The sequence below is a fragment of the Durio zibethinus genome, chromosome 26 (genome assembly GCF_047325235.1).
Source record: "Durio zibethinus cultivar Kanyao isolate XHJ-2024 chromosome 26, ASM4732523v1, whole genome shotgun sequence".
NCBI classification, from domain to species: Eukaryota; Viridiplantae; Streptophyta; class Magnoliopsida; order Malvales; family Malvaceae; genus Durio; species Durio zibethinus.
Window position 1 is genome coordinate 10050104 of NC_143187.1, and position 12684 is coordinate 10062787.

Consider the following 12684-nt stretch of genomic DNA (forward strand, 5'->3'; position numbering starts at 1 on the left):
AATATTAAAATTTAAAATTTAAAATTTTAAACTCAAAGATGAAATCAATAAAATAAAAATAATCAAAATAATGAACCAATTAAAAAAAAAGTCTAATTTTTATATTAAGGGCTAAGGTAAAGACTATAACATTATCAAAAAAAATTTTTTTTGGAAGGTCATGACGTTACCTGCAGCTAGAATCATCTTTATGCAAATTTATTAAATATTATTTTTTAAAAATAATTATATACATTTGTCATAACATATAGATTCAAAAATTTATAGTTAGATTTAACAAATGAATTGAGTCGTCACTAATTTTTTATTAGGTGTGATTGGTCACCTAGAGAATCTTTTCTTTTAAAGAACTCTTAAGCTTAACTAAGGGTCTCTAAAAGAATAGGTTCGGGTTTACTAACTAGAATAGAATTCAAAAATTCGGTTACATGTGGAGAAGGTTATAGCAACCCCGCATGCCCATCCCAATGATGGTACCATATTATTTCAAATTTATCCTAAGGTTTAGAGTCTAATGGTTTCAAATTTTATGTTAAATATTGAAAATAATTTTTAAGATTCTCCATCAATCTGGTAAAACTCTTAAAAAATATTTTCTCACCTCAAGAGTATTCAAAAGTCCCATTTGATTTCTTGAAGAGGCTCCGTCGTCGAAAAAACATTTATTTTTTTATTTTTTTATTAAAAATAAATCTAATTATTCCACCATTTGGGTCAAATTAGAAATATTTTTTCTTTTGAATTTCTAAAACTTATACCATTTGGGTCTATTTAGAAATTTTCTTTTTCTCTTTTTTCCTTGGAAAGAAAATAATATGACAATTATTTTTATTGAAATTTCATATAAATTATTGCACCATTTGTGTCAAATTTAAAGAAAATTTTTCACCTAGAGATTTCTTAAAAATTTACCATTTGAAATTTCTAAGAATTTCATCTTTAGATAATTATCAAATATTTTCAATCCAAATTTTTATGTGGAAAAGAATACAATTACTTGTATTGAAATTTCATCTAAATCATTCTACCATTTGGACCAAATTTAGAGGAAATTTCTAAACTAAAGATTTTTTAGGAATTTATCATTTGAAATTTTTAAAAATCTCATCTTTGGGTAATTTGTATTGAATTCTCAAAAAAATTTTACATTTTTATGCTTTTTATATTTTTAATTTTTTGTTTGAAAATAAATATCAATTATTGTTATTGAAATTTTATCTATATTATTCCACCATTTATGATAAATCTAGACAAAATTTCTCACCTAGAAATTTTATAAAAATTTTCATTTGAAATTTTTATAAATTTTATCATTAGATAATTAATATTTATTCCCAACATTTTTATTTTTATTATTTTATTTTATTTTATTTTGATAAAATAAAAAAAGTGAAACAAATAAATAAAATAAAATAAATACAAAAATTCAAAAACGTCTCGGCTTAGGTTTGGGATACGGCTCGGCTTAAGAAAAAAATCACGGCTCAGATACGCGGCTCGAAATCTCAGCTCGGCTCGACTTAGCTGGAACCCAGGCGGAGAAACAGGTCACTGGGTCGGATCTTGACAAAACGCACGGATTCTGTGAGTTTACTAACACAAAAATGATGTCTTTTTTGAGAGGGTATATAAGACTGAAGATCGATTTTTTTTCAGAATTCCGTTTCCCATTCTCTCTCTTCCCTTCTTTTCTTCTCTTTCTCTCTAAACAATTTCAGATTCCAATTGAATTCATATCGGAATCTGGAAAAAGTCACCGAAATCTTCAAATCTAGTCGAAAAATTTCACAGAATTCTTGAAATTTTTCAAAAAAAGAACTCCAAAAATTAAAAAAAAAAAACTTCTAAAAATCCTATACTGCCTCTAAACACTTTTTGCTTATGTTTCACCTCTTTGTTTTCTTTTTTTTTGTGTCCCTTATGTGTGATTTATGGACATATTTATAAGGATTGATCAAAAGAGTTTCTGATCAATCCTAATCCTTTTGGGATTTGGATTCAATCTTTGAATCTAATCTCAACTTTGTCAATTTTCAAATCACGGCCAAATTCATTTCAATTTTTTTATCTTAATATTAATCTTAATCGAAAATTAATCAAAATAAAAAAGATAAATATATTAATAGATAAAAAAATAATTAGATAAATAAAAAAATAGATAAATAATAATAATAAAAAATAAAAGTAGATAAATAATAAAAATATTAATAGATAAACAAATAAGAATATATATTAATAAATAAACAAATAATAAAAATAAAAATAAAAATAAAAATAAAAATCAATTGGACCTATTAATTAGATCTTGAATCGAATCTAATAAGTTTAAACTCAAATCCTATTCGATCGGATCCGATAACCTTAAACCTGGAGCAAATAGGATATCTACAACATTAATTCACTTAAACTTTGAATTTGTAATGTTATTTAAATTTGAAATTACCGACGAAACATCATTAATTAAAACACCCTTTTCAAGTCAATGAAGGCATCATAACTTGACTGGAGGGACACGTAATTTGCTTGATATATTCAAGTAATTCTCACTAGTGTTTATAAATTACTCCTCAATGACATCTCCTGTTTACCTTAAAGTTTGTTAAGAACGAATTATTAATAATTATCATCCAATTAAGTTACTGATAGCCATCTATTATTGACCGTCACTTCATTAATTAAAAAATTGGAATTATTGGACCCACCACGTTTGTTTTCTACCAGAAATTAGAGAAGTGGGAAAAAGAGAGTCAATGAAAAAGCCGTGGAAGTGTTAGAAACTTTTGTTACGTGTAAAAAAAAAAAAAACCTTCACCATTTCTGTAATTACTATATGTATAACTTGTGATTGAATTAGAAAATTGGGTACGGAATCTTTTCAATTTATAAATTTTGAATCAAAATGTTTAAAAAAGATGTGAGATTATTTGGATGAATTTATTGGAAATAGTTTTAAAAAATATCATTTGATTGATAATTGTATAATTTATTGATAAAAAATTAAAATTTTAATATAAAAAATATCTTTGATATGTTGAATTTTTAATATAGTAATTAGAATTTGAATATTAAATTTCAAAGTCTAAGAAACAAAATTAAAGAAGAGAGATCTGATTTATTAAAAATACTATATCTCTTATATAATTCAAGTCTAATAAATTTTCTCGTATACTCGAAAAAAGTAAACAGAACTCAATTTTTTTTTTTTTTTTTTTTTTTTTTTTTTTTTATAGTGTGAAACCAATGCTCATTAAAAAAAAAAAGAAAACAGTTTTACTTTTGGTGATTATATAGAGAAATGGATTGGCCGGCTAAATCAAGCGTTGAAAATTCGTGCGCGCTAAAATAGTCGTTTTCTTTGTTGGAGATACAGCTGGAGAAGGCAGGCGAGGTGGGAATGCAGCAAGAGCCTAAGGAAACTAGAATGATACTATAACTCCTGACTGTTTCTCACACCTACTTCAACCAAATCCAACCATCACAACTTTTAACTCAATTTCATACCAAAAAATTTTTCATTTTCTCTCGTATCCAAGCTCTCCTTACGTCCTCTTAACTTAAGGTAGATTATATCAGTTTACTGTTTTTTGGGTTTTTCAGTTTCTTTTTTGATCGTTTTGACTTTAGTGAGATGATGGTGATGATGAGCGGTTTTGTTTAGGCTTTTTGAAGTGATCAAACTTCATTTAAGTTAAAAACCTTTTTTTTTTTTGTTGATTTGATCTGAATATACGTGCAAACGAGAGCTTAGTAAGTGTTTTAGTAAAATTCATTACTACTTTGATACTTAATTTTATGATTTTTTATGGTTACAGAAGGCGTAAATGATTAGATTTGGGAGAGTTTAGTTTGGAGTAAGGTATTGCAGAGAAAGACATGAGTTGCGGTTGTTTTGGTAGATCAGCTACCAACCGGAAACGGAGTACTGCTCAGGCCACGGACGGTATTGACGGTGAGGATTCTCTTAAAACTTTTTTTAAAGTTTTCTTTTAGAATCTTATGTAAATTTTAGAACTTTTAAAGTCATTCGATTTGGATTTATTGCATGTTCAAGTCTTGTTTTTTTTTTTTTGAAGTATTGTACTTGATTTGGTTTGTTCTGTAAATTAATTGTCTTTTGGTTTTGGGCAAGTTGGCAGAACAATTGCTTAGGAGAGTAAACCATTTCTCATACAATCAACTAAGATCAGCGACAGATGATTTTCATTCAAGCAACAAAATAGGACGTGGAGGTTTCGGAACCGTTTACAAGGTGCTTTAAATTTATCTGATGCTTATGTAGCTAATCACATATATAGAATTAATTGGCTAGTCAATTCTACTAGGGGACAGTTTGAACATTTGATGCTGGGATGTTTATATTTGAAGCAACTGTTGTAAATATATGAAAATATTTCCTTAAACTAGAAGGCCAAGGATTTTCCTTAAATATAGTTCCTCTGTCGGGAGGAACTATTTCTTTTGATGGAGTAATAACTAACTATAATATTGCAATGTTGCTAGGGAGCTCTGAAAGATGGAACTGAAGTTGCTGTGAAGACACTTGCTGCCCAATCAAAGCAGGGAGTGAGTGAATTTTTGACAGAGATCAATACTATATCAAATGTCAAGCACCCAAACCTTGTTGAGCTGATTGGATGCTGTGTTCATGGCACGAATCGGATATTGGTCTATGAATATGTGGAAAATAAGAGTCTTGATAAAGTTTTGTTAGGTAATATATGGTCCTGAAGTTTTTGTTTGAATGCCCTGCCTCCAAAGAGGAGGTCTCCGGTTTAAATGACCTCGCCACAAAAAAAAAAAAAAAAGGAATTATAAGATATATAAACATTATTTTTTGTTTATGCGTCAACGTGAATACAGGGGAAGACTGAAATACCATTTTTGATTCCTTGCTTTTGCAGATCAAAGGAGTACAAATATCAAACTTGACTGGAGCAAAAGATCTGCTATTTGCATTGGTATTGCCAGGGGTCTTGCATTCCTTCATGAAGAACTTGTACCGCATATAGTCCATAGAGATATCAAATCTAGTAACATCCTTCTTGACGAAGACTTTAACCCCAAAATTGGAGACTTTGGGTTGGCTAAACTTTTTCCAGATAACATCACTCACATTAGCACCAAAATAGCGGGAACAACGTATGTCACTTCTTTCTTTCCTCTTGTTCAACATTAAAGAAATTTTCTGCTGCGTTCTCCTTTGAAGCTTTCTGTGCTGTCATAGAGTATAGACTCCTTAAAGAAATTATACTCTAGGTAGAAGACAAAGATCCCAATCAACTTAATGATTGTATTTGGAATTCAAGATGTTCATAGTTGATGTTTAAGGAGCACGCCTTTGGCAGCTTAAAGGAGATACTCAGTCCGCACCATTGGATACAAGTGAACAAAGCCCTGGAGAGAAACAACAAATACTGTAAACATGATAAAGCAGAAGAAAAATTTATTGTTAGTAAGAAAATAGAATGTGCATTTGATTTATATGGTTTCTTGGTAATCATATATATTGTAGGTATGTAGCTGAATTCGTGCTTGATGTCAAAGAAGATAAACTATAGTAGGAAGCAGGAAAATATGAGCTATAAAATCATCAAACATGATAGAGTTCGGGCCAAGTTACCATAATAGGAATAATCAGCATTTTAGCCACTGACTACGTGAAAAAACGCTGCACATGAGATAGGAGTTTTCCTTAAGGTTTTTGTTTTATATAATGAGTGGAAAGGAAATGGAAATGACTCGTGCTTGCTTTGTTCTATGCAGTGGTTATTTGGCCCCGGAATATGCTTTGGGTGGTCAGTTAACCATGAAGGCTGATGTTTATAGTTTCGGTGTCCTTGTACTCGAAATAATTAGTGGCAGAAGTAGCTCCAAGGCAAACTGGGGAGGCATGGAGAAGTTGCTCTTGGAATGGGTACGCATTTATTTTTGTATATGATAATTCTACAATTTTCTTTGTAGCTTCACTTCTTATCATTCTTCAACAAGTTCAGCACATGAATATCCTCTTATTCAACATTAACATCTCGTTGCCATCTCATACCATCCACAACCATCGTTTGCTATACCAGGCATGGGAGCTCTATGAAGAATGCAAACTCATAGAGCTCGTGGATCCTGAGCTCGGAGAATTCCCAGAGGAAGAAGTCCTTAAGTACATGAAAGTAGCGTTTTTCTGCACCCAAGCAGCAGCCAACCGAAGGCCATTAATGAGCCAGGTTATTGAAATGCTTGCAAGGAACATTAGGATCAACGAGAAAGTACTCACAGCTCCAGGATTCTTTCAAGACGGAGAGGCATCAAGTAAAAAGTCAATCCAATCATCTGGTGAATCAACCAGCTATCAGATGAGTTCTGTTCCTGTCACAATCACTCAGGTAACCCCCAGATGAAGATCCAAATACAAAATTTTTTTGGGTATGACACTTTTCATTCTTTTTGACAGAGAAGAGAAAGAAGTTAAAAGCCCCAGTTTTAAACTTAATTCTGGGTGTTGCGTAATGCATGCCATTACTTTTATTTATGTAATTTTGCAGTTTTTTTTTTGTTATTTTTTTTAATTTATAAAAAAGAAAGGGAAATTTTATGTAATTTTGCAGTTTTTTTTGTTATTTTTTAAAAAATTTATACAGAAGAAAGGGAAAATTTTAGTGGAAGGAATCTGTCACTCACTGGACAAGGAAGTTTAAAAGTTTTGTTTGTGATTTGCTTTCTTTACAGTAAACACCGAAATCGAGTGGAACTACGAGCCACACCGGAATTCTGATTGAAAATCTCAATAGCAATTCCCACCGATGTCTCCACATACACGAGATGGTCCCAACTCCAGAGGAGCACTTTCGCTTGAATAACAAGTGCAAAACTTCTCCTATTTTGATGTCAACGCCGTTTTGTTTGAATAAAAAAAAAAAAAAAGCAGAAAGAAAAACCCTAAGACAGTAATACTACAACAGAAAAGTAAAAATATTGTTTGGCAAGAACGCAAATGCTAATCGAACTAGACTGATTGCGTTTGCTAGTTGCTACAGCTCAAAATCCATTTAGACCAATTCTTAAGCATGTCCTTTTGAATATCAACAAAACCACCGTTGACTGATGCTGTAAAACGAGTACAAATGTCATTTAGCGACCAAATAATCAGACAAATTTTGGTACAAGTAACACGGTAAGTCCAAAGTTAATTCAGTAAGAAAATAAAGCGAGGACATTTGAAATCCAATCTCATGAAATATTTGAAAAAAAAATTACGAATAGGGTTCAGTAGAACTAATGGTACTAAATCCTTAAGAAGAAATACCATGGTAATATGTAATGCAATAAAACATCAAAATCATGAGGAAAACAAAAAGAATGGGGCAAGAAAAAATCATGGTAAATGTATCGTAAGCAATTAGGCTGTTGATGTTGCCTCTGGTTCTGCAGCAGGTTGGTCCTTAGCAACAGTAGTATCTTGTTCAGGAGTGGAACCATTTGCAGCGGCATCTTTTGCAGATGAAGCAGGTGCCCCTTTCTCAGTAGATGCAGTTCCATTTGAAGCAGCATCTTTTCCATCTTTAGCATCCTTTGCTGGAGCAGGTGGGGGTGGAATCATGTGAGGTGGGGGTGCATGCTTCAGCTTCACAAGAATGTGCCGCATTCTTGATAGATCAGTTGGTTTTCCAGGCTTTGGTCCCTGGATGACACTTATTGATGGCTTCTTCTCTTGATCCTTCTTGCCTCTTTTCTTCTCGATATTAGGGACCTCACGAGGAATTAGTTCTGCTATTGCAGTCCAGTACTGTTTGTCTGCAGTCTTATGGAACTTCTCTTGGTTAGCCAAGTACAGCTGCTCCAAGCCCAAAATATAAAGTGTTAAGATATAGAAGCATGTGCATCTGCATGGATAAGACAATTTGTTGGAAATATTACCTTTTCTCTTTCTCTGTTATTAGTTTTGTTGGTCTCAATGGTTTTTTCCCTCTTCTCATAGAATGCTCGCTTGTACTCCTCAGCTTCTTCAATAATCTGGTTCCTCAACTCCTTCTCCTTCTTCTCCTTCTCCTCAAGCAGAATAGCATTTTGACTGCAGCAACAAAATGAATATCAACAATTAAACTTTTTGGCTGGCAAATAAAAAGTAATGGAATGCGCATATATAAAGAGAAAGAAAAGAACAGCTTCATATAAACACCTAGAATAAATACACGAAGTAACCACCTCTAAAAAAACAGCATATTTAGAGCTAATATAATAGAACTTATTTCAAATAAAAAAGCAAATATTGCAAAAACAGCCAAAGATGCAATCAAAATTATCTTTGACATACGATAAACTACTCAAATTTATTGATCTTTTGAAAACAAACTCAACCAAAAATTAGGGAAAAAAAAAAGAAAGTTGTAGAGTTCAGTAATGTCATTAAACTATCATGCCAGTCAGCTATGAAAAAATTCTGCAATAAATGAATGTGACATAAAGCACTTGAGAAATTTCATGGATCAGATTTACAAACAAGTAACTATAACTGCTGAATTCATTCCGTGGCATTGTCACTGACACTAAAGTCAAAAGGTTCAAAGCAAAGGATTGCAAAACTTAAATGCTATTACAAATATGAGAATATCCTCACAGTCTACAATAAACAAGGTAATTATTGAATGTTCATCTCAGCATTGTCATTGTGAAATAAAGAGCAAAGCACTCCATCTTCATCTAGCATAAACTGGAACATAACAAGTCATTTCAACCTCCATCAGGAAATCAAAGGGGTGCACTGCCCCTTCCTACTATAAAAGGCGTTTAAAAATGTTTTTTACAGACACAGCTACCTCAGGCCTGTGAAGCATCTTTCTCATACCATGGAGGTAACTCTACAATAATACAAATGATCTTTCAAAAGACAATGATGTCTATATTAAAGCCCTGGCAACCGTCATAAGATTATACACTATTAAAAACTATTCAAACATCTCCTGATTGAAGTTCAATGTGGATCTGGATCTTCTACATCAATTATTACAAAGATCTAACCGTCAATGAAATCATAAAAGTCACGACTACATTCAAAAAGTTTCCTAAGTTGTTCATCACAGCTAATGAATACTCATGGATTACAATGAGGCGAACAATCAATTAAGACTAATATAAATTGAACAAAAACTTCAATCAATTCCTTAACAAGAGAGATCAACAGATTTGAACTTCATAAGTAACATTAATGAAACAAAAAACCAAGAAGCTAATGGCCGGAATAGTTAAAACCATGGCAGATCTAAAAATACGAAAGGATCAGTAACAAATATGAATTACAGTTAATCTTAGTTCAACCAATGCAACAGCAAAATTTACATAGCCGACTCAAAAGCACTGCAGATCTAAGCTAATAAGAATTGCTAAACAAACAGATCTGGTCAAATCCACACAACAAAAGTCAACAAATCAAGCGATTCAGTTTTAAACAAAAGGAAATTACTACTACTCACCGCCGCCACTCGCGAAGAGCGAAGCCTTCTTCAGGTTCCATCTCAGTTGGAGGAGGAAGCACTGGTCCATCAGAAGCAAAGACGTCGTCGTTCCCAACACCAAATCCATTGGTTCCATTTCCGTTCTCGACATGAATCGAAGGACCGAAAGGAGATTGCGAGTAAGCAGGGGTTGGATCGGAAGATCCGAAGCCGAAGATATCAGGAGAGGAATTCACATGATCCACTGCCACGTCACCACCATCCGCCGGGAATTGTTGGTTGTCGGTGAAGTTGGAGTAAGAGCCGTAATTGGAGTAGCTATCGTCGTCGACTTCGAAGGGATGGTCATTGGGAGCAGCGTGAATCTCTTCTCCGTCCATTCCGTACGCATCAAAGGACGCCATGTTTCTCTGAGAAAGTAATAGAGAGAGAGGGGTTTGCCTTCTTCCGAGTTTCCTTTCGGTTTCTTTATTTTTGACCTTTTATATTCCGAACGGTGACGGGAAGACAATGATTTTTGAAATTACCAGTTAATCCTTCGAATTCGATAAACAGTTGAACGACGTTGTTTCGGGTATTTTCGGTGGCCTAATGTTTTCACCGTAGGAAAAACGTCAGTCTATCGGTCAGCTAGTGGTGACTTGTCATTATCCAGGTGTTTTTTTATTTATTTTTATTTTATCTTAAGCTTTTTAATTTCTAATATTGCAAATTGATTTTCCATCCAAAGGAAGAGAAATCATAGAAAAAAATTGTGACGAACCAAATCTCGTGTTAATAAGAGATTTCTTGAGAGGAATTTTAAAAAATAATAATAATAAAAAAGGCAAAAGCAATATTTTTTAATGGCGCAGCTAACACAAAGGTCCTCTCAAGAAGCCAACATCTTTGATTGTCATATGTAGATAAAGAGAGATGTGGATGAGTATACAAAGGTCCTGAATGACAGTCAGATGAATGACAGTCAGATGGAAGGAAAAAAAAGTGTGAATAAGCAAAAGCAAGAAAAATGAGGGGCTGTAAATGAAGGGTGGATTAAAATCAATTGTGAAGGGGCTTATGACAGAAAGACGCTACAGGCAGGGATTGGGGTGGTTAGTAGAAATGCTGACAAAGAGATGGTGGAAGGATGTAGCAAGGAAGTTCTAGCTGACTCGGCTTCGGTAGTTGAAGCACTCACCATGAGAGAAGGGGTTAAGTTGGCAAAGGAGTTGGGTTTTAGCAAGGTAATGACTTAGACAAATTCAAAGGTGTTAAACAGGGAAGCAGAAATACAAATCGTGATCGTGTTTTCAATCATGATAATGTTTATTATGATTATAGATATAACGAATAAAATAACAAAAATCATGTTTATCGTGATCGTAAATTTTTTTTTTTTAATTTTGAATAACTTATCATAAAATGAAATAAATAATAAATATAAATATGCTTATGATATTTAAAGTAATTTATAATATTTTAATTCTTTAATGTATATATTAAAATAAATATTTTAAATTTTTTAGTTTTGAGTTATAAATCAATATACATATCTAAAATATTTTATCATTAATATATCAATGAATTTTATCGGTATAAATGCTGAATATGATTGATGATAAATTATTATTATGAAATTAATATTATAAATTAATCTAATTAAAAAGAATAATAATGAACATTCAAATATTTTTAAGTATAATTATTAAGGTAAATGGATTAAAATCTAATTAGGTATAAAAAATTATAATAAATATACTTAATAATATTAAATTTTTATTATAAAATTATTTTTTAGATAATTAAAAATTAAATTAACTATTTAACAACTAACAACTCTATTAAATTTTTATCCAAATCATAAAGAAAAATTCAAATACCCATTTTTCAAAAAGTAAAAGAAAGAAATGGCCAAAATAAAAAATAAAAACCAATTTATACTAACATTAACCTTTTTATTGTCTTTCCCTCTCTGTTCACTTTGCTTCTCCATCCTAAAATAGAGTCATCCATGACCTTATCCAACCTCTCTCTTGTCTTTCCCTTAAGCGATTTCAACTCTCTCCCTTCCATTGGATTGATTTGGGAGCTGTTTGTAATTATTTTATGGGATCACACAGTTATTAAGTTATTGAACCCAAGGATCTCATAGGTTGATGAAATGGATTTGGCGGTTTGAAGGTTGGTTCCCTTATTGGCACTTTATCTTTATACTGCCTCTGTTCTGATTATTTTGATTAAAGTTTAAATTTAACTCAATAGTTTGGACTTGGGGCATGGTTTTCTTACCATTTTGGAATGGTTTTTCATTTTATTTGATAAAAGAAAAACGTAAATAACGGCTTTAACATCTTGTTATAATCGTATTTTTTCATTGTGCCATTATTTACAACCATAAACAGCCATTCTAAGTGTGATTATAGTCACACCCCCATCACAGGTGAATAACGGAAACGGTAGACAGTGCTACCATTAAATAATGACCATTATACCATGTTGCAAGCGCTATTTAAAACCTTGCAAGAAAGTGAATAAGGGGAAAATGGTAAACTGGAAAGTAAGATTCTGTGCCTTAAATGAACTCTATTAATTTCCTTATTTACAATAGCTTGTAGCATTGTTATATTGATTATTGTTTCTATATTGGTTATGTTAGTTGTGATGTTAGTTAGAGATGGTTATAATAATTATGATAATAATCAGTGGATATATATAAGAACCATAGGACAATTAGAAAATGATATAAAAAAATAGAATAAAAAACTCTTTTTTTATTGCTTGCCTTTTTTCCTTTCTATTAGTTTTCTTCCATTATAGTTCATCCCTTCTTAAAGGTAGTTTATCTCTTCTTTAACCTTTTTTTTCCACCTTTGATCACCAAGCTTGGATCCAGGTATTATACTTGTGTACCTGGCAACAATGGCAGATAATATTACAAAAAGATTGCAATAAGACATTCTTCAATTACAAATGAAGATGCAACAAATTGACAAACAAATTGAAGATAAAACCAATGAATTTAGAAAGGAATGAAAAGAAGAGTTTAAAAATTTGTTTGATCTGCTAGCTAACCTAGCAGAAGATTGTTAAAAAGATAAGGATATGGCCACTCTTTCCTTGGTGCAAGGGAGCCCATCATTAAATAATCACACTTAAGTAATATCTTTCCTATATGATAACTTTAGACAATTTAAACTTAAATGTCCAAGGTTTAATAGAGAAGATTTTAAAGGTTGATTCATGAAATTGTAGCAATACT

General features: G+C 31.8%; 2 protein-coding genes across 3 annotated transcripts; one reads left to right on the forward strand and one right to left on the reverse strand.

Moving 5' to 3' along the window:
* The first annotated feature begins 3381 nt into the window (after window positions 1-3381).
* On the forward strand, window positions 3382-6928 carry LOC111275065 (cold-responsive protein kinase 1-like). Of its 2 annotated transcripts, XM_022860171.2 has the most exons (8): window positions 3382-3559; window positions 3813-3949; window positions 4137-4249; window positions 4501-4711; window positions 4902-5139; window positions 5764-5914; window positions 6072-6377; window positions 6721-6928. In XM_022860171.2, the coding sequence occupies exons 2-8, from the start codon at window positions 3874-3876 to the stop codon at window positions 6721-6723; spliced, it is 1098 nt and encodes a 365-aa protein (XP_022715906.2). In that variant the 5' UTR covers window positions 3382-3559; window positions 3813-3873; the 3' UTR covers window positions 6724-6928. The 2 variants fall into 2 exon arrangements, with proteins under 2 accessions (XP_022715906.2, XP_022715905.2); XM_022860170.2 differs by lacking the exon at window positions 6721-6928 and having other exon boundaries at window positions 3417-3559; window positions 6072-6656.
* A 279-nt stretch (window positions 6929-7207) lies between these two features.
* LOC111275066 (clathrin light chain 1-like) lies at window positions 7208-9908 on the reverse strand. Its single transcript, XM_022860172.2, has 3 exons — window positions 9462-9908; window positions 7909-8062; window positions 7208-7825 (listed from the first exon to the last, which is right to left on the reverse strand). The coding sequence occupies exons 1-3, from the start codon at window positions 9845-9847 to the stop codon at window positions 7391-7393; spliced, it is 975 nt and encodes a 324-aa protein (XP_022715907.1). The 5' UTR covers window positions 9848-9908; the 3' UTR covers window positions 7208-7390.
* Window positions 9909-12684: the final 2776 nt, after the last annotated feature.